General features: G+C 42.8%; 1 protein-coding gene across 1 annotated transcript in view; it reads right to left on the bottom strand.

Moving 5' to 3' along the window:
- The window catches only part of sema3bl (sema domain, immunoglobulin domain (Ig), short basic domain, secreted, (semaphorin) 3bl), a 211,601-nt gene that overhangs the window by 107,597 nt on the left and 81,518 nt on the right, over window positions 1-22,486 (bottom strand). Inside the window, exon 2 of the mRNA XM_073072062.1 lies at window positions 11,718-11,878. Coding sequence (XP_072928163.1) covers window positions 11,718-11,878 — 161 coding nt within the window. The remainder of the gene's footprint in view (window positions 1-11,717; window positions 11,879-22,486) is intronic.

The raw sequence follows: 22,486 nt of genomic DNA, 5'->3' as shown, positions 1-22,486 counted from the left end.
GAGAGAAATAGGAATAGAATGGGAAAAGTTACCCTGCGGGTTTTCCAACCTTTATGAGTTTGATCCGTCGGAGTCTCATTGGGGGTGGCCGTTCACTGTGGCCTCTCCTTTAGCTAAAGCCGTTCTTCCGTGGTAAGGCCGCCAATCCCAGGCAAGGGAAGGACACACACAAGCCCCCACCGGCTATCGCTCTTAAATGCTGTCACAGGATTTCTAGCGTGTCTTCTGGTGCGTTTGAGGGGCTGTTCCCACAGACCCTCTTTTTATCCTGACTCACAGGGGCTCAGGTGTCAATCAGGTTGGGATGATGCAATCCCTCCACCAACCTCCTCCTTGATTCATTGCCTGGGGCGTCGATGCATCGTCCAAGATGCAATACACAAGTCCGTCTCCAAGAGACAATAGCCGGCATCAATGGGTCCGCCTCTCGGAGGACAAGGCACATTCCAACGCTTTGTGGATTCGGCATGTCTTTCTCTCATTTCCTGGGTCTCCTGAATTGACTCAATAGTGATCTTGCGATTCTCACAAAGGAGGGGGCTACCCCCGCACCCTTCGGCCCCTCAGAGCTGTGGTACATTCATAACATGAGTAACCCACGGTACGTATAAAGAACACAACATGGTGTCAGGAGTCAGTCTGGAAGAATAATTCATCTCGTTAACACAGGAGAAGCGAAGATAATCAGATAAAAAAGAGCGCAAACTTTTTCGTTGTTTGCCAACAGCTTTAAAAATGGAAGTTTTGCAACCCCTATCAACGCTTTAGCTGACTGGAAATGTGGCTGAAAACTGGAAAAGATTTAAACAGTGTTTTGAAATTTATTTATCGGCGATCGGAGCAGAAAATAAAATGGAAGAAACGAAAGCAGCAATCCTACTCCACGTAATAGGGGATGACGCAATTGAGGTATATGACCATCTTACTTTTGAGAATGGAGATAATTTGAATCTAAAAGCGATAATTGACAAGTTTGAAGCATTTTGTATACCAATGTGCAATGTGACATTTGAGAGATATAAATTCTTTACATGCAAGCAGAAAGCTGGTCAAACGATTGATCAATTTGTTACGGAATTGAGAAATCACAGTAAAACATGCGAGTTCGTAGAGCTTACAGACTCTCTCATTAAAGACAGAATTGTTTGCGGCATTCTGGATAATTCACTGAGAGAAAGACCCTTAAGAGAGCCAGACATGGATTTGGAAAAAGTTTAGATTCTCCGCAAGGCTCCGGAAACCATGATGTTGCAGGCTAAAGAGCTTTTTATTGAGAGCTATGTAGACGCTGTAAAGCGCGAACCTATTAGAAAAAAACAATGAAGTGACAACAAAACCGACAGAGAGCAAGACGTCGTTTGAAAGAAAAAACTTCGTGATGGCTGTGGGCAGGAGCACCGACCGAAAAAGTGTCCAGTGTATGGAAAAATGTGCAATCGCTGTGGTAAGAGTAATCATTTTTCATGCTGTTGCAGAAGTAGAAAGGAATTAAAACATGTAAATGCAGTGCTTGAAAATGAACGTGAGGAGTTTTATATAGATGTGCTTTGTGAAAACCAACAAAGTAAGACTGACTGGACTATGCCATTGCAAATGAATCAAAACTTAAACTTCTGTTTAAGTTTAACTTCTGTTAAACTTCTGTTTAAGTTGGATACTGGAGCACAAGTAAATGTTCTTGCAGAATCTGAGTTTAATGCATTAAAGCCAAGACCAAAGTTACATCAGACAAATATAAAAGTGACTGGGTATTCAGGTGCAGACATTCCGGTTAAAGGAACATGTGTGGCAAAAGTATCACACAAAAATAGTGTGCACATGCTTTCATTTGTGGTCGTGCCTAAGAATGTACAGTCAATATTTGATTTATCTGCATGTGAGAGACTGCATTTGGTGAAAAAAGCCTTAGTCCTGGACAGTGACAGAGAATCAGAATGCAATACCTTGATGAAAGAGTATGAGGACTTGTTCAAAGGGCTTGTTGTCTTCCAGGAGAGCACACGATTAAAATTGACAACACAGTGCCACCCGTAGTACATCCATGTAGAAAAGTGCCTTTTGCATTACGTGATCAACTGAAAACAGAGCTTGACAGAATGGAACGGCTACGAGTCATACAAAAAATTGATGAACTGACTGAATGGGTCAATTCACTTGTTACTGTTGATAAGAAAAATGGAAAACTGAGGATTTGTTTAGATCCAAGAGCCTTGAATCGAGCCATTAAAAGAAAGCATTTCAAATTGCCTACTCGTGAAGAAATTATGTCAGTTTGCTAATGCAAAGTACTTTAGTAAATTAGATGCTTCCTCTGGATTCTGGCAACTTAAACTAGATGAACCGAGTTCAAAGTTGTGTACTTTTAACACTCCTTTTACCAGATACCCTTTTCTTAGGCTTCTGTTTGGAATTGCATCAGCTCCTGAAGTGTACCATAAAACCATGCACATTGAGGGCGTAGATACTTCCATGGATGACATTATTGTTTGGGGATCATCTAAACAAGAGCATGACGCCAGAATTAAACAAGTTTTAGAGGCAACACACAAGGCAAATCAAAAGTTGAATAAAGACAAATGCCAGCTAGGACTGACTGAACTTACATTTGTGGGTGATATCATCAGCAAAACAGGTGTGCATCCTGATCCATTGAAGGTTTCTGCTATTGAGAACGTGCCAAGACCGCAATGTAAAAAGGATGTTCAAGGGTTCGTGGGAATGGTCAACTACATGGGAAAATTCATACCCAATCTCTCAGAACAGCTTGCTCCATTGAGGCAGCTAACAGAAAAGAAAAACAAATGGAGCTGGAATCATGAACAGGAGAAGGCATGGCAAAATCTCAAGAAAGTGCTCACCAAAGAACCTGTGTTGAAATTCTGTGATGCTGAAAGATTCATGTGCTGCATCTCAGGCAGGCTTAGGGGCAGTATTACTCCAGAAACATAATCGGGAATGGCTATCAGTGGCGTATGCATCTCGTGCATTATCCGATCCAGAAATAAGGTATGCCCAAATTGAAAAGAATTGCCCAGTATTCTGTTTGCTTGTGAGAGATTTCATCAGTTTGTGTCAGGGCAATCTACTGATGTTGAAACTGATCATAAGCCTTTGATTGCATTGTTTAACAAACCTTTAAGTGACTGTCTTTTGCAAATTCAGCGAATGATGATCAAATTGCAAAGATATGTGTTGAATGTGTCATACACACCTGGAAAATTCATGTACATGGCTGACACACTTTCCAGAGCTGTGGATCCAACAACAAAAGACAGTCACAGGAACGTTATTAATGTTCAGTTATTTATTGATATGGTCATAGAAACTGTACCTGTTGCTTCCAAAAAGTTGGAACTGCTGTGTCTTGAGACAGAGAAGGACAAAATTCTCAGTCAGGTAATACAAGTGGTGATGGATGGATGGCTAGATAATAGGCATGACTGTACCTCAGAAGTACAAGAATATTGGAACCACAGATCATAACTGTCTGTTGTGGATGGGATATTGTACAAAGGTAGCAGAATTGTAATTCCTAAAAGTCTCCGAAAAGAAATGCTTGGGAAAATCCATGAAGGCCACCTAGATATTGAAAAGTGTAAGAGAAGGGCGCGGGAAGTGATGTTTCGGCCCAGGATGAATCAAGAAATTGCAGAATTGGTGTCTTCTTGTCAAATATGCTTCAAATACCAACCTAGCAACCCTAAGAAGCCATTGCATCCACATCCTAGTCCTCAGAGACCTTATCAGAAGGTAGGCGTTGATCTGTTTGTAACTGACAACAAAGATCATCTATTAATAACAGATTACTACTCCGTGTATCCTGAAATGTGTGGTTTGGGCAGAACAACTGCAGAGAATGTAATTACATGCATGGAATCAGTTTTTTCCAAACATGGTGTACCTGATGAAGTTTTCACAGACAATTCAGTGGTGAATGCATGAGACATTTTGCTCATGAATGGGGCTTTGTTCATACAACATCTAGCCCATTTTCCCCTCAGTCCAATGGATTAGTTGAGAAGTCGGTAGGAATTATCAAGAAGCACAAAGCAAAAGATAGCGGAGGTGATTTTTATAAAGTTTTGCTAGCCTATCGTAGTACTCCACTTGAATGTGGATTTTCACCAGCTCAGCTCTTGATGGGACGCCATTTGAGATCCAATCTGCCAATGGATGAGAGCCTTCTGAGACAGAGGAAGGTGAACAAGTGAAAAGATGGAAAGATGAACACAAAGCAAAGCAGAAAATATACTTTGATAGACATTCTCCTCCATTACCTGAACTGCACCAAGGAGATGAAGTGAGGATACAAAATGACACAGACACTACATGGACACAGAAAGCTACAGTACTTGAAGAAGTACAACCCAGATCATACATGGTCCAAACAGAAGGAGCAGTGTTAAGAAGAAATCACAAAGACGTCAAGAAAAAGCCAACTTCAGAGCTTCCATTAACTGATGCAGACCAGACAAAACATGGAAATAACAACGAAACACAAGAATGGTGTGAACCACTTAGAAGGTCTACTCGTGTTCATAAACCCCCAGAGAGACTGATAGAGGCATGGTAAATTATGCATTTGTTTTGATTAATGTTGCTAATTGCTTTTCTTTTTAAGGAAAGGAAGATGTGGTGATATCATATGTCACATGTAAGAACATGATTGGACGGAGCTATGAGCATGCGCAGAACTGACAGAATTATCGAGAAGCTTGTAGGTTAAGACGTGGTTGCTGTTTGCTGTTGTAAATAAAAGTTTTAGTTATGTTCTTCCAGAATAAGTGTCTTCATGAGTAACCCACGGTGCGTATAAAGAACACTACAATTACTACCATAAGGGAGGAGGTACAGGAGCCTGAAGGCACATACTCAATGATTTAGGGACAGCTTCTTCCCCTCTGCCATCTGATTTCTAAGTGGACGTTGAACCCATGAACACTACCTCACTACATTTTTTGATTTTTATTTTTGTACTACTTAGTTAAATTAACTATTAAATATTCCTAATACTTACTATAATTCATGATGTTTTCTCTATTATTAGGTATTTCACTGTACTGCTGCCGCAAAGACAACAAGTTTCATGAGATATGACCGTGGTATTAAACCTGATTCCTATTCACTATTTTCTTTGTAATGTAAACTATTTTTCATGTCTTGCACAGTACTGCTGTCACAAAACAAATCATTTTGCAACTTAAACCTGATTCTGATTTAGTCCCAATGACAATAATGGAATGTCACTTCTTTTCTACACCAAAATAAGTGCTGGTTGGAGGGAAATCTATGGAGGATAAAGGTCACAGGTCTGGTTGGATTTGCCAGCATAGTCTTCATGAGCAAATAGAATGTATTTTTGCAAGGTGCATTGGTGACGGAATGAATAAGTGTTTAAGCTGGTGGATCAACCAATCAAGTTGGTTGCTTTGACCTGAGTGATGGAAAGGCTTTGGGGTGTTATCCACCGCAGAATACCCAGCCACTGACCTCTACTATGAGTTTTATGAGTTTCCACCAGCAACGTCCTGAAGCTCACCACAAAGTCCTAGTCTGTTAGGGCGTATTATAAAGTTAGGATATGTAGCAAATATTAACTTCACCAGCAATCAATCATCAGACATAAACATGGATTGTAAAATGAACTTAAAATGCAGCCCTGAATAATAGTTTTCATGGAGCTGTGGACTGGAGCTGACTGGAAACCAGACATTGCTGAGTAACATTCATTTTGAGTGTCTGGAATGTGGATGTGAAGAAGGAGGTGTGGGTGCAAAGAAGGAGTTGTAAAACTATTGTAGATACACTGTAGCTGTAGAATTGTCCCACTGTTACCTTTGATTTTTAGAACATAATAATGTCATGTAATATTGGGTTGGGAGGCTTCTCCCTCCAGAAGTGTCTCAGTATGATGCCAGCTGCTCATTTCTGTTGAATAAAACACTTCTATATTCACTAGCTTCAGCGTCTCTCTGGTAACCTTGTTCACGGTACAACATATCTACACACCTCTTCCTATAACTCAAGCCCCAAGTCCACGCAACTTCTCGGCAAGACTTCCTGCTCTCCTTCTAGTTTAGTAATATCTTTCCTATAACGGGGTAATCAAAACCGTACCCAGTATTTCAAGTGTGGCCCCACCTACAGTGGAACACACACACACACACACACACACACACACACACACACACACACACACACACACACACACACACACACACACACACACAAGATGGTGGAACAATGGTGGAGGAATTCAGCAGCTCAGTCTGCATCTATGCAGGTGAATAAACAGTCGACGTTTCAGGCACGAAGGGTCTCAGCCCGAAGCATTAGCAGTTTATTCATTTCCACAGATGCTGCCTGACCTGAGGAATTCCTCCAGCATTTTGCGTGTGTTTCTCTGGATTTCCAGCATCTGCAGAAACTTTTATATTTATGATTTGCTGACTCACAGTGGCCTGCTTTGCCTTAGATGGCACTGGGGTTGTTGGACTGTATGCTTCCAGTGAAGTGGCGAGTATTTCTTTGCATTCCTGACTTGTGCCTCATTGATGGTTGAAAACATTTGACGGTAGCTGTGTGTGAGTCAGTATAGATGCCATTCCATTGCGTGTTTGGATAAGTCAGGCTAATTTTTAACATTTGTTAGTAAAACTACACCAAGGACTCCCTACACCAATACCACCATCTCCTCTAATCACAAGAATATTACCCATTTGATTTATGATGTATCACAAGCTATACTGTCTTGAGTTCCAATTCCTACATTCCTCACTGGATTAGGAATACAAGGAAAGTTCACTACCTGAAAAATGATCCCAGTTTCACTCCAAGCTCTCTTTCTGCTTCAACTTGGCCTCTGTTTTTACATGATTATTCTATTCATCTCTTCTTCGTCAATTTGTTACAGTTCACTAGCTTCCTATAGAATCAGAGATCATAAGACATAGAAGCAGAATCAGGCCATTCAGCCCATCAAGTCTGCACTACCATTCAATCACGGCTGTTTTATTTTGCCTAACAACCTCATTTGCCTTTCTTTACCCCATAACCATTGGCGTCCTTTCTTATCAAGAACCTATCAATGTCTGCTTTAAATAGTTCCAATGACTTGGCTTCTACAGCCAAACGTGGCAATGAATTCCACAGATTCACCACCCTCTGGCTGAAGAAATTCCTCATCTCTGTTCTAAAGGGACTTTCCTCTATTCTGAGGCTGTGCCCTCTGGTCCTTGACTCCGCCACTATAGGAAACATTCTCTCTACATGCACATTATTTACTGTAAGCCTTTCAATATATGAGATCCCCCACCTATTCTTCTAAACTCCTACGAGTACAGGCTCAGTACCATCAAACACACCTCATACTCCTCATATAGAGGACAGAAGCAGAAGCAATAGCACACAAGGAGGCCATTCAGCCATCCAGACAATGCTAACTCTTTGTAATGCAATCCCTTCATTCCAATTCCCTTGCCTTTTTTTTCCATGAGCCAGCAACTTAATTTCCCTCAGGTGCCTATCCAACAGCTATTTGAAAACTTCAGCTGACTCTCCTTCCACTATCTCCACAGGGAAGGAAGTTACAGATCTTACACCATTCCCTGCATTTAAAAGACTGTCTTTGTCCAGCATTCTGTATGTGTTCCCTGCTTCAGCATCTTCGCTGAAAATAGTTACCCTCTTACCATGGTGCTCATGTCCTAAACATATAACCAACCACTCCCTCAGACTGCTCTTATATTTTTAATAGTTTCTGCTCATGTACAGGTAGGTTATGTTCCCTTTTAGATACAGCTCAATCATATTCTCATTCCCAAGATACAGTCAGTGGCTTTATTAGTTACCCCCTGTACCTAATAAGGTGGCCAGTGAGTATATGTTCATGGTCTTCCTCTGCTGTAGCCCATCAACTTCAAGCTTTGATCTGTTGTGCATTCGGAGATGTTCTTCTGCACACCATTGGTGTAAAATGTGGTTTCTGAGTTACTGTCACCTCCCTGTCAGCTTGAACCAGTCTGGCCATTCTCCTCTGACTTCTCACATTAGCAAGGCATTTTCACCCAGAGAACTGCCACTCACTGGATTTTCTTTTTGCTTTTTTTCACCATCCTCTGTAAACTCTGGAGACTGCCGTGCATGAAAATCCAGGAGATCATCAGTTTCTGAGATACTCTGACCACCCCATCTAGCACCGATGATCATTCCACAGTTTAAGTCACTTAGATCACATTTCTTTCCCATTTTCATGTTTGGTTGGAACATCTGAAACTCTCGACCATGTCTGCATGCTTTTATGCATTGAGTTGCTGCCACATGATTAGCTGATTATATACTTGCATTAATGAGCAGGTGCACAGGTAGACCTACTAAAGTGGCAACTGAATATGCATTACTTTGCACATCTCTGTATTAAAAGTCATCTACCACAGGTTGCTCATTCAGCCAGTCGAAGTCCTAACACATACCTTCTTCTTCAGCCCTTTATCTTTTCCACCTCTCACCTCCCAGCTTCTTAGTTTATACACCTCCCCCCTTCCCACCTACCTTTCCCCTCATTTTGCTTCACCTATTACCTGCCAACTTGTACTCCTTCCCCTCCCTCCAGCTTCTAGCTTCTTCCACTTTACTTTTCAGCCCTGATGAAGGGTGTCGGACTAAATCGTCAACTGTTTATTCCTCTCCATAGATGCTGCCTGACCTGCTGAGTTTCTCCTGCATGTTACTTTGGAATTTCCCTCCCCTTCCCTCTTCTTCTATTCCCCACTCTGACCTCTTACATCTTCTCACCTGCCCATTACCTCCCCCTGGGTCCCCTCCTCCTTCCCTTTCTCCTATGGTCCACTCTCCACTCCTATCACATTCCTTCCTCTCCAACTCTTTACTTTTCCTACCCACCTGGTTTCACCTAACACCTTCTAGCTATCCTTCTTCCCCTCCCACCACCTTTTTGTTCTGACATCTTCCCACTTCCTTTCCAGTCCTGAAGAAGGGTCTCGGCCCAAAATGCACTGTTTATTCATTTCCATAGATGCTGCCTGACCTGCTGAGCTCCTCCAATATTTTGTGTGTGTTTCTTTGGATTTCCAGCACCTACAAACTGTCCCGTGTTTATGATTTGCTGGCTCTCTTGTGTTGTGACATATTACACTGTTCTTGTTAAAGGTCTTATCCATCTGGGTGAAACAACAAGGGACCTGTTCAGAGTAATGGGATACATACAGTTCTCCGTTTGATGAGACCATTCTCCTCAGTGGATAGTACTTGCCCATTTTGTGAGCTGTCTTTAGTTGATTGTTTCACATTCCCCTGTTCGTGAATACACTGGTGAGATGAGTCCATTGTCTTTAACAATGATTTTGATAAGATTATAAAACTATAAGATACAGAAGCAGATTTAGTCTGCTCTGGCCCATTGAGTCTGCTATGCCATTTCATCATGGTTGATCTATTTTCCCTCTCAGATCCAGTCTCCTGCCTTCTCCCCATATCCCTCATGCCCTATCTAATCAAGAATATATCAACCCCTGCCTTAAATATACCCAATGACTTGGCCTCCACCCTACCTGTGGCAATGAATTCCATGGATTCATTACTCTCTGGTTAAAGAAATTTCTCCTCATCTGCATTCCAAATAAATGACCCACTAGTCCATCAGCTGTAACAAAAATCTTGAAGAGTCACTTTTTGGTGTTTTCCAGTGCCCTGCCTGTATACAGCCATGTAAGTTAAACGCAAATCCGTCTCTTGTTCAGATCTTATCTCCTCCTTTCCTTCAAAACTGGAAAAACATTATCCCACACACTGTTCTAACAATGGCTCCCGGAACTGAAATGTTTATTATGTTTCTCTTTCCACATATACTGATCCATTAAGTGGTTAAAACATTTTCTAATTTTATCCCACGCACAGTTTTCCTTGTTTGTCACTAATTGTGGCACAAAGGTTATATATTCTGACTGATCAATTCCACCTCCTATAATTCTCCGCAGTTTCCCATTTCTCTATTTCCGGTCTTTCATATTTAAATTCGGATTTATTTATCACATGCACATCAAAACATACTGTGAAATGCTTCATTTACAGTAGCAAATAACACAGCCAGGGGTGTGCTTGGGCAGCCCACAAGTGTCACCACACGTTCTGACACCAACATAGCATGTTCACGATGCTTGGCAGGACATTACAGGACACAATGAAATCGCACATACCAAGCGACAAAGCAAAAATAAAGCAAAGTAAGTCCCATTTGCCCTCCCACCCAAACAAAGTGCTGGTCTTGGGAATCTCCCTGATTTAATGCACCATCACCACAGGTGCCTTTTCCACTGCCCAGGCATTAAGCACTGAAATTCCCTGAGCCTCATTTTCCTTCCTTTAAGGTCTTCCCCAATACCTACACCTACTAACCTGTCATCTGTCCTAATATTTACGGGTGTCATCATCATCATCTTTATTTGCTATGTCTAAATGAAGTGGGCTATCATAGTCTATCCATAAACATGATTGATATGGCAAACTCACTAGAGAAGTGGTTTGCCATTGCCTTCTCCTGATCAGTGTCTTTACAAGATGGGTGACCCCAGCCATTATCAATACTCTTCAGATACTGTCTGCTTAGCGTCAGTGGTCACATAACCAGGATTTGTGAAATGCACCCGCTGCTCACATGACCACACACCAGCTGTCCTCAAGGCTTCACATGACCATGGTTGGGGGGGAGGAGGGGCTTTAGCAGGTGGTAGACGTTGCCAAAGGGTGACCTGCAGGCTCGTGGAGGTAGAGGTGTATCTCCACCCCACCACCCACCTACCTGTGTATTTAATGTTCAGTATTTCTACGACCATTCTGGCAAAGTAGTTTGCGTCATTTTTGCTATGTTAAAGCTGTTAAATAAATGTGCAGTGTTCTTATGTTATTTTAAATCTCCGCTGGGTAGATCATGATGCAATCCAACTCTCACCTTTCCCGATCTGATTTTCCCAGTACTAAGACCATAAGACATAGGATGAGAATTAGTCCATTCTGCACATCGAGTCTGCCACGTCATTCCATCATGGCTGATTTATTATCCCTCTCAACCCCATTCTCCTGCTTTCTCCCTGTAACCTTTGACACCTTTCCTAATAAAGAACTGATCAATCTCTGCTTTATGGGAATAATCCCTGAATGGTGCTCTCTTCTCGGCACAATTTGCCTTTTGATCCATAATGTACATACATACCAAAGAGATCCCATACTTGATATCATTTAATTTTTTTGCTTAATATTTCTTCTTCAGCCTTTGGTTGGCTTCTAAAGGAGAAGCCTTTTAAAAATTTCTATGAATAAAAACAAGGCCCCTTGACCCTATCAGTTACTGTCAGATCTCCATCTGAACTTGCTTTTGGTCTCTATCCTTCAGCAACTTTACCCGATGAAGGATTTGAGCAGTGCTGGAGATGACTGCCTGTGGGTGTAGAGCTCTTTTGAGGTGAGAATTCCCCCTTTCCACCACCTTGTGTAAAGAACATCCTGACTTTCAGTATTAATGTTGCAAGTCTACGTCAAGACTGAAAGGTGGTAGAAATGAGGAATTCTCTCTTGAAAAGGATCCTGGGAGTCGGCATCAATCATCACCAACATTATCACAGCTCTGCCCTCATGATCATCAGTGAATTATTCCCCAAAGCATCTCAACAACATCAGAAAAATAGACAAAATGAATGAGTTACCTCTTTGGCATTGATTGCTTTCTGGTCAAGTTGAAGAGAGTACAAGGTATCCTTTGCTCCGATGAACAGCTGGTCATGGTACTCATCCAGGAACATTGAACGGAAATCCAGGAAACCACGGTGTCCAAAGAAGATAACAGATCTATTGGCAGCCAGGAGGTCTAAAGTGAAGGAAACAATGGTGTTTATATTCTCATCATTGCTAGTCAGTGCTTCTTGCCAAAGATGTTGCATTACCTTGGGTAGGAGGTACAGAAGTCCCTCAGCCTCAGTTCAGGAACTGTTATTACGTTCAATTGTCAGCCTCCTGAACCGTTGTGAATAACTTCACTCAGCACAACCCTGAACTGACTCTACACCCTATTGACAAGAAAATCTGCAGATACTGGAACTCCAAGCAATGCACACAAAATGCTGGAGGAACTCAACAGACCTGGCAGCATCTATGAAAGTGAACATACACAGTCAATGTTTTGGGCCGATACCCTTCATCAGGACTGGAGAAAAAAGATGAGGTCAGAATAAGAAGGTGGGGGGAGGGGAGGAATAAATACAAGGTAGTAGGTGATAGGTGAAACTGGGAGAGGAGGAGGAATGAATTGAAGAGCTGGGAAGTTGATTGGTGAAAGAGATAAAGGGCTGGAGATGTGGGAACCTGAGAGGAGAGGGGAGAAGGCCATGGAAGAAAGGGAAGGGGGAGGAGCAACAGAGGTAGGTGATGGGCAGGTAAGGAGAGAGAGAGGGAAATGAGAATGGGCAATCATGAAGGGAGGTATTTACTGGAAGTTTGAGAAATTGATGTTTGTGCCATCAGGTTGGAGGTTATCCTGCTGGAATACAAGGTGCTGCTCCTCCAATCTGAGTGTGGCCTCATCACACATGCAAAGTAGAATTGAAGAGGGTGACCACTGGGCGATCATGCTTTTTCTAGCAGATAGAGCGTAGGTGCTCAGCAAAGTTGTCCCCCAATCTACGTCGGTTCTCACCGGAGGGAACACCCGGAGTACTGGATAGAGTAGATGACCGACGGGTGAAATGTCGCCTCACCTGAAAGGAGTGTTTGGGGCCTTGAATGGTAGTGAGGGAGGAGGTGTAGGGGCAGGTAAGCTCTGTCTGCCCCGTCCTTGGCCTCCTCTACTGCTGCACTGAGGCCACACTCAGGTTGGAGCAGCAAGACCTTATATTTCATCTGGAAGTTTTTGCTTTTGTTTCAGATTTCCAGCAACAAATTCACAAATTGCACAACATATACCCAGTGGCCATTTCATTATGTACCACCTGCAGCTAACAACGTGGCCACTGAGTGTATGCTCGCTGTCTTCTGCTGCTGTAGCCTATCCAATTCGAAGTTTGACATGTGGTGAGTTCAAAGATGCTCTTTGGCACACCGCTGCTGTAACATGAAGTTAAATGAGTTACTTTCGCCTTCCTGTCAGCTTGATCATTTTCCTCTGACCTCTCTTATTAACAAGGTACTTTCGCCCACCGAACTTCCGCTCACTGATTTTTTTTTTGTTTTGCACATTCTCACTTTCACTACACAGGATTCCTCTGTGTGATCTAATTTCATCCCACCTCCCAAAGGCATGTAGGTCAGTAGGTTAACTGCCCATTGTAGATCTCCCTGATTGTGTAGATAAGTCTCCGAGATGGTGCTGGTGATTCACGGTAACTTTTTGCAGGCAACTCACAAAATTACTACATATACCACTCTGAGTGGGTGGAGGGGTGGAGATACGTCTCTACCAAAGGAGGCGTAAGGTGCTCCTTCCCTCTTCTAGCCTGAAACTCACTCTTGGGCAAGGTGTAGCATCTGCCTAGCCCCCCCCCCACCATGATTCAGGGTCAAGGGAGTAGGTGGTAGCTGGTCATATGAGCAGCTGGTGCATACCACGTCCTGTTTATGCGACCACTGACCCCAGGCAAACAATCTCCGAAGAGTATTCATAATGGCTGGGGTCATAATGGAAGAAGGCAATGGCAAACCACTTTTACAGAAAAAGTTGCCATGAACAATCATGGTCATGGAAAGACCATAAACGCCCGTGTCAATACAACCTGGCACGTGACGAACAAACTTCTTGCAAACTACTATCACTGCAGTCCGTAGATTCATTATTATCTTTATTTGTTTTTCTCTATTTGCCTTCTTTTGCATGTTGATTATTCGTCAGTCTATGTTTGTGTGTAGTTTTTCATTGATTTTGTTGTATTTCTTTGTTCTACTATGAATGCCCACAATAAAATGAATCTCCAGGTGGTATATGGTGACATTTACAGTATATACTTTGAACTTTGAAATGAGTGGAAGAAACTAGGGGGAAGTTCATGGGAATGGTACATTAATTAGCTACTGTAAATTGCCGAGTTGTTCGCAAGGAAGCATCTTTGTATACATCATATCAGGTTACAATCTACATATATACTTTCTAGAAATTTAAGACCTGGGAAACCAGATATATTTTGATTTCATTCTCTGAGTGGAGCTTATTGACAGGGTTCAGTTATGTGCTCTACAAGTTCCAGCATGGTCTGTAGCTTGCTTCACTGATGGATTACCTGTTCTGCGTCCAAATAAACTCTCCAGGGTTAATGTATACTTACCCTGGAGGTCCTCACTAGATTGATTTATGTTATGAATGAACTGCCTCATACTGCAGATCCTGGACTGGGGAGTTATTCTTTAATTAGGCCACAATCTGGACATGAGCTGTGGGGGGTGGGGGGGATTGGCCAAGAACTGGGTAGACTCGAGCTCGCGACCTCCTCCCTCCCCTTTCTAAGATGGGTCCTTCTGCTAATTTATATCATTATTTTTTTTGTGAGAGGCAAACGTTTCACTTCAAAATCAATTTGTGGTGAACCGTGCTGAGATTCCAAGAGCCACAATTAAAGATCAGCTTTTCATTCTAATTATGAGGCAAACGATGAACAAACTTATCTCCACCTGAGTGAAGCAGGGTCCTTTGACACTTTGGTCCGGATCAGGGTGACACGGTAGCATACGGGAAGCATTCTAGCACAAAAGAATAGTGGTTAGGGTAACACTTCGCAGTGCCAGCAATAGGGGCTCAATTCCCGCCACTGTCCGCAAGGAATTTGTACATTCTCCCAATGACCACGTGGGTTTCTTCCACACTGTCTGGCTTCTCCCCACATTCCAAAGACATATGGGTTAGAGTTAGTGAGTTGTGGGTATGCTATGTTGACACCAGAAGCAAGATGATACTTGCAGGCTGCCCCCAGCACACCCTGAGAGACTGTGCTGATCGTTCATGCAAACAACACATTTCACTCTGTGTTTCGATGTACATGTGATCAATAAAGCTAATCTTTAAAAGATTCAACAAACTAAACCAGTAATTATTATGTAGAATTAAACCAATTTTCAACTAACTTTGAAGTAGATTTGAAGAATTGGATTGAAGGTATTCACTTTCCAGAACCCAAGAAGATTATTGCCAATCTCAGCTTTTCTAACGCAGCAGCATAGCCTTTCCAAAGGGCCAAAGAATTTTTTGGAGACAAAATTAATCTTCTACAAGTATCCCTTGCTCAATTTCTTATTGTAGGCAAGAACCAGCCTTCAGTGCTTGTAATTTGCAAGCAGCAATCTGTTTGAAGTTAAAAGGACACCTGGGCTTTGGAATCTGTGATGAATGACTCACTCATCTGCCTCTCACTGGAATTGTACCTGTGTTTGGAAATCCTTTGCAGTTTGTAAATCGTTTGTAATTTGGACATCTTTTATAAATCAGAAATCCTCTGTGAGTGTTAAATGTGTATGAAGAATCACTTATCTGAATTTAAAGATGTATCATTAAAAATAAAATAAACTGTGTTTGAACTACTTTTTCAGCTGGAAATAGCTCCTCTTCAGTAGGGAGAGGGAACCCAGCTCTCCACCAGTGGGTATTGGCAGGTAGACCACACCACAGAGACTAGACAAGGAAGTAAGCTCATCCTTGAAAACCTCCCTATAACGAGAGTACCCATAGTATCTATATTGGAAAGGGTTTAAGATCTTCTTTTGAGTTTAGGGTTTTGCAGACGGAAGACAATACTATCACAACTGATCCTTAGTTTCAATACATCTTCCCTCACTCTCTTCATACTCCTTGATGTATTTCATGTCTAGAATCTGCCTACTTCCCTCTTAAGTATGTTCAGTGATTTCTCCACAATTCAGTCTTAAATGCCTTACCATTTATCCTGAGAGTGTGACTTCCCAGGGAAATATCCTCCTCACATTCAATATGTCAAGCCCTGTCAGAATTTTGTACGCTTCACTGAGATCTCCTCTCATTTTCTAATCTCTAGTGAATGCAAGCCTAGTCGATTCGAACTCTCTTCATATGATAGTCCCAAAGAATCAGTCTGATCACTCTTCACTGAACTGCCTGCAAAGCAAGTACATTTCATGCGAGATACAGATTCTAAAACGGTACATGGTACTCCAGATATGACCGTACCAAGGCTGTATGTAATCATAAGACATTCCTGCTTCTATGATCAAAACCGTTTATACTAAAGGGCAACATATCATTTGACCTGTGTGCTTATTCATGATTTATTGTATTTGCCTGGTGGGCCAAAGGGCTAGTTTCTGTGCTGTACTGTCCTGTGTTTTATGTTCTACTTGCCCTTTCATTTAATTTGTCCAAATCATCTTAAAGTGAAATCAAGTAAAAAAATGCAGATACTGGAGCAGGTCAGGAATAATGCAGATACTGGAAACCTGAAATACAAACAGAAAATGCTGGAGGAACTCAGCAGGTCAGGCAGCATCAATCGAAGCAATAAAGAGTTGATGTTTTGGGGTGAGACCCTTCATCAGGACGGGAAAGTAAGGGGCAAAAGCCAGGATCAGAAGGTGGGGGGAGGGGGAAAAGAGTACAGGCTGAAGGGTGACCACTTGATCTACTGACCCGTATGTCTTTCAGATGTGGGAGGATACCCACAAAGTCGTGGGCATCAATACTTTACAGACAATGGCGGAATTGAACACAGAGTGCTGGTACTGTAAGAACATAACGTTACTGTGCTAACGCCTTTGAGCGCCGTACATTTTAGGAAAACATCTTATTAGATAGCTGCCAACATAGCATGCCCACAACTCACTAACCCTAAATGCACGCCTTTGGACTGTGGTAGGAAACCGGAGCACCTGGGGGAAACCCACACGGTCACGGGGAGAACGTACAAACTCCTTACAGACAGTGGTAAGTACTGATGATCAGCCTAGCTGGTGCTGTGAAGTGGTATGCTAACCGCTATGCTACTGTCTCCACCCCCCCCCCAATAGAAGACATTAATTTAGATACTTCAATATGGAGGGAATGGAGGAATATGGATCATGTACAGGCAGAAGGGTTTTAGTTTAATGCAACATTATGTTTGGCACAGACATTGTGAGATGAAGGGGTCAATTCCTGTTCCGTGTGCTGAGGCACCTCTCAAGCTCCTGTATGGAAACAGAACTGATGATAGATCTCAGAATTCCAGAAGCTTGAATCAGTGCCTTTATCCGACCAGGACAATTCTTCTATGAATTGGCTTAAATGAATTCCTGCTCAAAAACGGTTCACTGCTTTGCCACTTGGCCATGAGAAGTTACCCCTTGTGACATTTCTCAGGAAATACTAATAAAACTAGATTAAGCTTAAAACAAACCATCTTTGTTTTCTAATCTCCGGTTTCGCATCATCCCCATTCTGTAACAGAAACGTATTTGGTGTCAGGTTTCGCGTGACATCACCCCGCTTCAAACCCAAACCCGGAGGTGTAAATATATTTCATCACCTTCAGTATTCACTCAGCATGGAAATCAATTCTCTGTACTAAGGAAGTTCATTTGTTTAAAACTCAGCCTTGGAAGTACAAGAAGAGATTCACACTCCTGTATAATGTGCCTAAAGGGGCTGAGGATTTGTACAAGGGGTGATTGATAAGTTCGTGGCCTAAGGTAGAAGGAGATGAGTTATACAGCTATCCTTACATGCACCTGCAGTTCAACTCTTTGATTGGTTATGCATAAAGTTTGAAGTTAATAACTCATCTCCTTCTACCTGAGGCCACAAACTTATCAATCAACCCTGATGAGTTATTAACTTCAAACTTTCTGCATAATCACTCAAAGAGTTGAACTGCACGTGCCTGTAACGAGAGCTGTATAACTCATCTCCTTCTACCTTAGGCCACAAACTTATCAATCACCCATGCTGTGGACACTTTCTGGAGGTCCAAGATTCATATACTCCACGACCACTGGACTATGTGTGCAAATGTAGGAGTGGATTATGTTGAAAAATAAATGCGCTAGGTTTTCTAAAATTGACTCCTTCTCCCTTAGGCCACGAACTTATCAATCACCCCTCGTGCTATATATTAATTCTCCTCATCTAAAGCTGAGGCTTTATAAGGCATTAGTCAGGCCGCACTTGGAGTATTGTGAGCAGTTTTGGGCCCTTATCTAAGGAAGGTTGTGCTGACATTGCGGAGGGTCCCAGAGGAGGTTCACAAGAATAATCCGGGAATGAACGGGTTAACATTTGAGGAGCCCTTGGTAGCTCTGGGCCTGTACTTGCTGCAGTTTGGAAGAATGGTGGGGGGGGGGGGGGGTGGTGGAGAATCTCATTGAAAACTATTGAATATTGAAAGGCCTAGATAGAGTGGATGTGGAAAGGATGTTTCCTGCAGTGGGACAGCCAAGGATGAGAGGGTACAGCTGCAGAATATATCCTTTAGAACGGGGATAAAAAGGAAATCCTTTAACCAGAGGGTGATGAATCTGTGGAATTCATTGCCACAGACAGCTGTCATTGAGTATATTTAAATTGGAAGTTGATAGGCTCTTGATTAGTAAGGGTATCAAAGGTACCAAGGAGAAGGCACAGCAGTGTACTGGTTAGCATAATGCTTTACAGTACCAGTAACCCAGGTTCAAATCCCGCTGTAAAGAGTTTGTACGTTCTACCCATGAAAGCATGGGTTTCCTCCGGGTGCACCGGTTTCTTCCCACAGTCCCAAGACATACCAGTTAGTAGGTTAATTGATCATTGTAAATTGGGTTGTGATTAGGCTAGGGTTAAATTGGGGGACTGCCGAGCAGCACAGCTTGAAGGACTGGAAGAGCCTATTCTGCACTGAATGTCAATAAGTAAATAAATGAAAAGCTGGAGAAGGGGTAGAGAGGGATAATAAATCAGCCATAATGGAATGGCAGAGCAGACTCGATGGGCTGAATGGCTTAATTTTGCTCCTATGCCCTATGGTATTTATCTTGACTCTCTGCTTCAGCTGTCAATTATTTTTTTGTCTCTCTCTATGACTTTGGACAGAATATATGTCCGCAGGCAATAATTGTCTCTCTTCATGCACTCCGGTGCTGCTCCGGAGAATTGCTTCTACTCCTTGTTAAAACTCCCTGGGAAAAGTTTATTCGGGAAGTGTGAGTAAGGCAGCCAACACTTGTACTGAAGTAAAGACACGACAAAATTCCAGAGGTAGGCAGCCCTGACCCGAGGGCGAGAATCCCTGAGGGAACTGAGTCTTGGATGCAGGATTTTCCAGAAAACAAAGCAATGTTGGCAACCTCTGCATCTAACAACAAAGATTTCCAAGCATAACTTGGACACATTTGCTTCGACTCTGAGTTCCCCTCTTCCTTTCCAGTCCTGGTCTCAGCTCAAAGCATCAACTATTTACCCTTTTCCATAGATGTTGCCTGGCCTGCTGAGTTCCCCTAGCATTTTGTGTCTGTATATGTGCTTGGAGACTGTCTATTTCCCTCCACGGATGCTGCCTGACCCACTGAGTTTCATAGAACATAGAATGGTACAGCACATTACAGGCCCTTCGGCCCACAATGTTGTGCTGACCCTCAAACCCTGCCTCCCATATAACCCCCCACCTTAAATTCCTCCATATACCTGTCTAGTAGTCTCTTAAACTTCACTAGTGTATCTGCCTCCACCAATGACTCAGGCAGTGCATTCCACGCACCAACCACTCTCTGAGTGAAAAACCTTCCTCTAATATGCCCCTTGAACTTCCCTCCCCTTACCTTAAAGCCATATCCTCTTGTACTGAGCAGTGGTGCCCTGGGGAAGAGGCACTGGCTGTCCACTCTGTCTATTCCTCTTAATATCTTGTACACCTCTATCATGTCTCCTCTCATTCTCCTTCTCTCCAAAGAGTAAAGCCCTAGCTCCCTTAATCTCTGATCATAATCCATACTCTCTAAACCAGGCAGCATCCTGGTAAATCTCCTCTGTACCCTTTCCAATGCTTCCACATCCTTCCTATAGTGAGGCGACCAGAACTGGACACAGTACTCCAAGTGTGGCCTAACTAGAATTTTATAGAGCTGCATCATTACATCACGTCTCTTAAACTCTATCCCTTGACTTATGAAAGCTAACACCCCATAAGCTTTCTTAACTACCCTATCTACCTGTGAGGCAACTTTCAGGGATCTGTGGACATGTACCCCCAGATCCCTTTGTTCCTCCACCAAGTATCCTGCCATTTATTTTGTACTCTGCCTTGGAATTTGTCCTTCCAAAGTATACCACCTCACACTTCTCTGGGTTGAACTCCATCTGCCACTTCTCAGCCCACTTCTGCATCCTATCAATGTCTCTCTGCAATCTTCGACAATCCTCTACACTATCTACAGTTTCTCCAACGCTTTGTGTGTTGCTTCAGATTCCAGCATCTCTTGTGTGTCCGAGCATAGCTTGGTCTCTCTCTGTTAACTGCATTCAAACACAAGTGACACTGAAACCCTGTCTTCAGCCATGGTCTTCATCCAGCAACACGCAGTCACTTTCCTTAGCACAAGAGTCTTGTGAATTCTGAGAGAGAGTTCAGGGCTATTCTCATTCAGACGTCCCGGGAAAGTGATGACATCGACTAATCTCTGCGGCATTTACACTTCAGTCTCTGCCAGATCTGATACAGCGCATATACTTCACCTCGATCTGTCAGAGCTGGTTTGACACCATGCATTCGTACAGATGGCATTTTCTCCAGAAAACTGCTCTTATTTCAGCCTTCCCTATTCATCTGTTCCAAGATATTTTGTTTCTGTTTCTCTCCACCCCACAAGTTCTCTGCAGCAATACTTATCCTAACTCATGCCAAAACATTTAGATCTGGTTCACACCGCTCCCCCCCCCCCCCAACATGTGGACAGCACACCAACTAAGTCAGTTTGAATACTGACCTTTCCTCCAATATTCAAAGTGAAAGTGGTTTATTGTCCTAGACACAACTACAATGAGAAACTTACTAGTAGCAGTATCACAGGCAGCATTCTTAAAACAGAAATTATTCCCATTTTTTACAAGAAAGAACACAATTAGAACAAAAATAAAATGTCCATTTTTAGCACGAAGTGGTCAAAATGATATTGTTTTATCCAGAGAGAGAGAGAGAGAGAGAGAGAATTATACCATTTTGTTCAGTGAGATAGAGAAATAGTATCATTTTGTTGGGGGGGAGAGAGAGAAGGAAAAAGTGAGAGAGAAAGAGAAATAGAGAAAGAATTATACCATATTGTCCAATGAAAGAGAGAGACAATATCATTTTGAGAGAGAGAGAGGGAGGTATTCAAGGAAAAGAGAGCTATTGCAACAGACCTGTCAACCTCCAGTCATTTAAAATTAGGCAGGCATCTCAGTTTGACATGCTTCATTCTTTAAATTAAGCCCAGGCCCTCATGCATTCCAGTCGGCCTGTCTTCCATCACTTTGGTTTTGATCTGAGATTCCACTCCTGACGTTTACCTCACATTGTCAGGGCCCGACTCCCGCCTAGTTTATTTGCAGTGGACAGTGAGTGGCTGTGGAGTGCGGAGGTTGGGGGGTTTGAAGGTTCTGCCCAGAGTGTCGGGAAGAGGTGGTTGAAGACCTGAGGGAAGGTCACCCCTTCCAGCCCCGCTTTCATCACCCTGTCACAGAGCATCCAATGAAGCCTTGGTAGCTGTGTGTGTCTGAATCAGAACCTGAACCAGGTTTATTATCACTGACGTATGTCATGAAATTTATTGTTTAGTTTCAGTACTACAGTGCAATACTTAAAAATTACAAATTAAATAAATAGTGCAGAAGAACAAATATTGAGGTAGTATTCACGGGTTTCCGGCCTATTCAGAAATTTGATGGCGGAGGGGAGGAGGCTGTTGAGAGCGTGGGTTTTCAAACCCCTGGGTGATAGTACGTCCCAGGCGGTGAGAGTACTTAATGATGGATGCCACTTCCCAAGAGACTATTTATTGAAGATGTCTTCGATAGTGGGGAGGGGTGTACTTGTGATGGATCTAGCTGAGTCTATAACCCTCTGCAGCCCCTTACGATCCTGTGCACTGGAGCCTCCACTCCAGGCTGTGATGCAAGCGGTTTCCTACCACAGTCCAAAGACGTAGCAGTTGGTAGTTTAGTTGGTCATTGTAAATTGTCTCGTAATTAGGTTGGGATTATATCAGGGCATTGCTGGGCAGAACAGCTCAAAGCGCCCGAAGGGCCGATTCTGCACTGTATCTCTTTCAATAAATAAATAAGCAGTCACATCCAGAGTCAACAAGGACATGATGAAGGTTTCAGTAGCGCCGGCACTGAGGCAGAGTTGAAGGGGTAGTGCAAAGCTCCGGAGGAATTAGACAAACAATTTTCTCCAGCCTCAGACGGTTGCTGTGGAGGAGATGGGCGGGCAGGAAACCAAATACAATGCACTCAGTCTTCCCAGTGTTTAGTTGGAGGTAATTT

Source organism: Hemitrygon akajei, chromosome 19, assembly GCF_048418815.1.
Source record: "Hemitrygon akajei chromosome 19, sHemAka1.3, whole genome shotgun sequence".
Lineage (NCBI taxonomy): Eukaryota > Metazoa > Chordata > Chondrichthyes > Myliobatiformes > Dasyatidae > Hemitrygon > Hemitrygon akajei.
The sequence above is the reverse complement of the archived record's forward strand: the minus strand, read 5'-3'. Positions and strand labels throughout refer to the sequence as shown.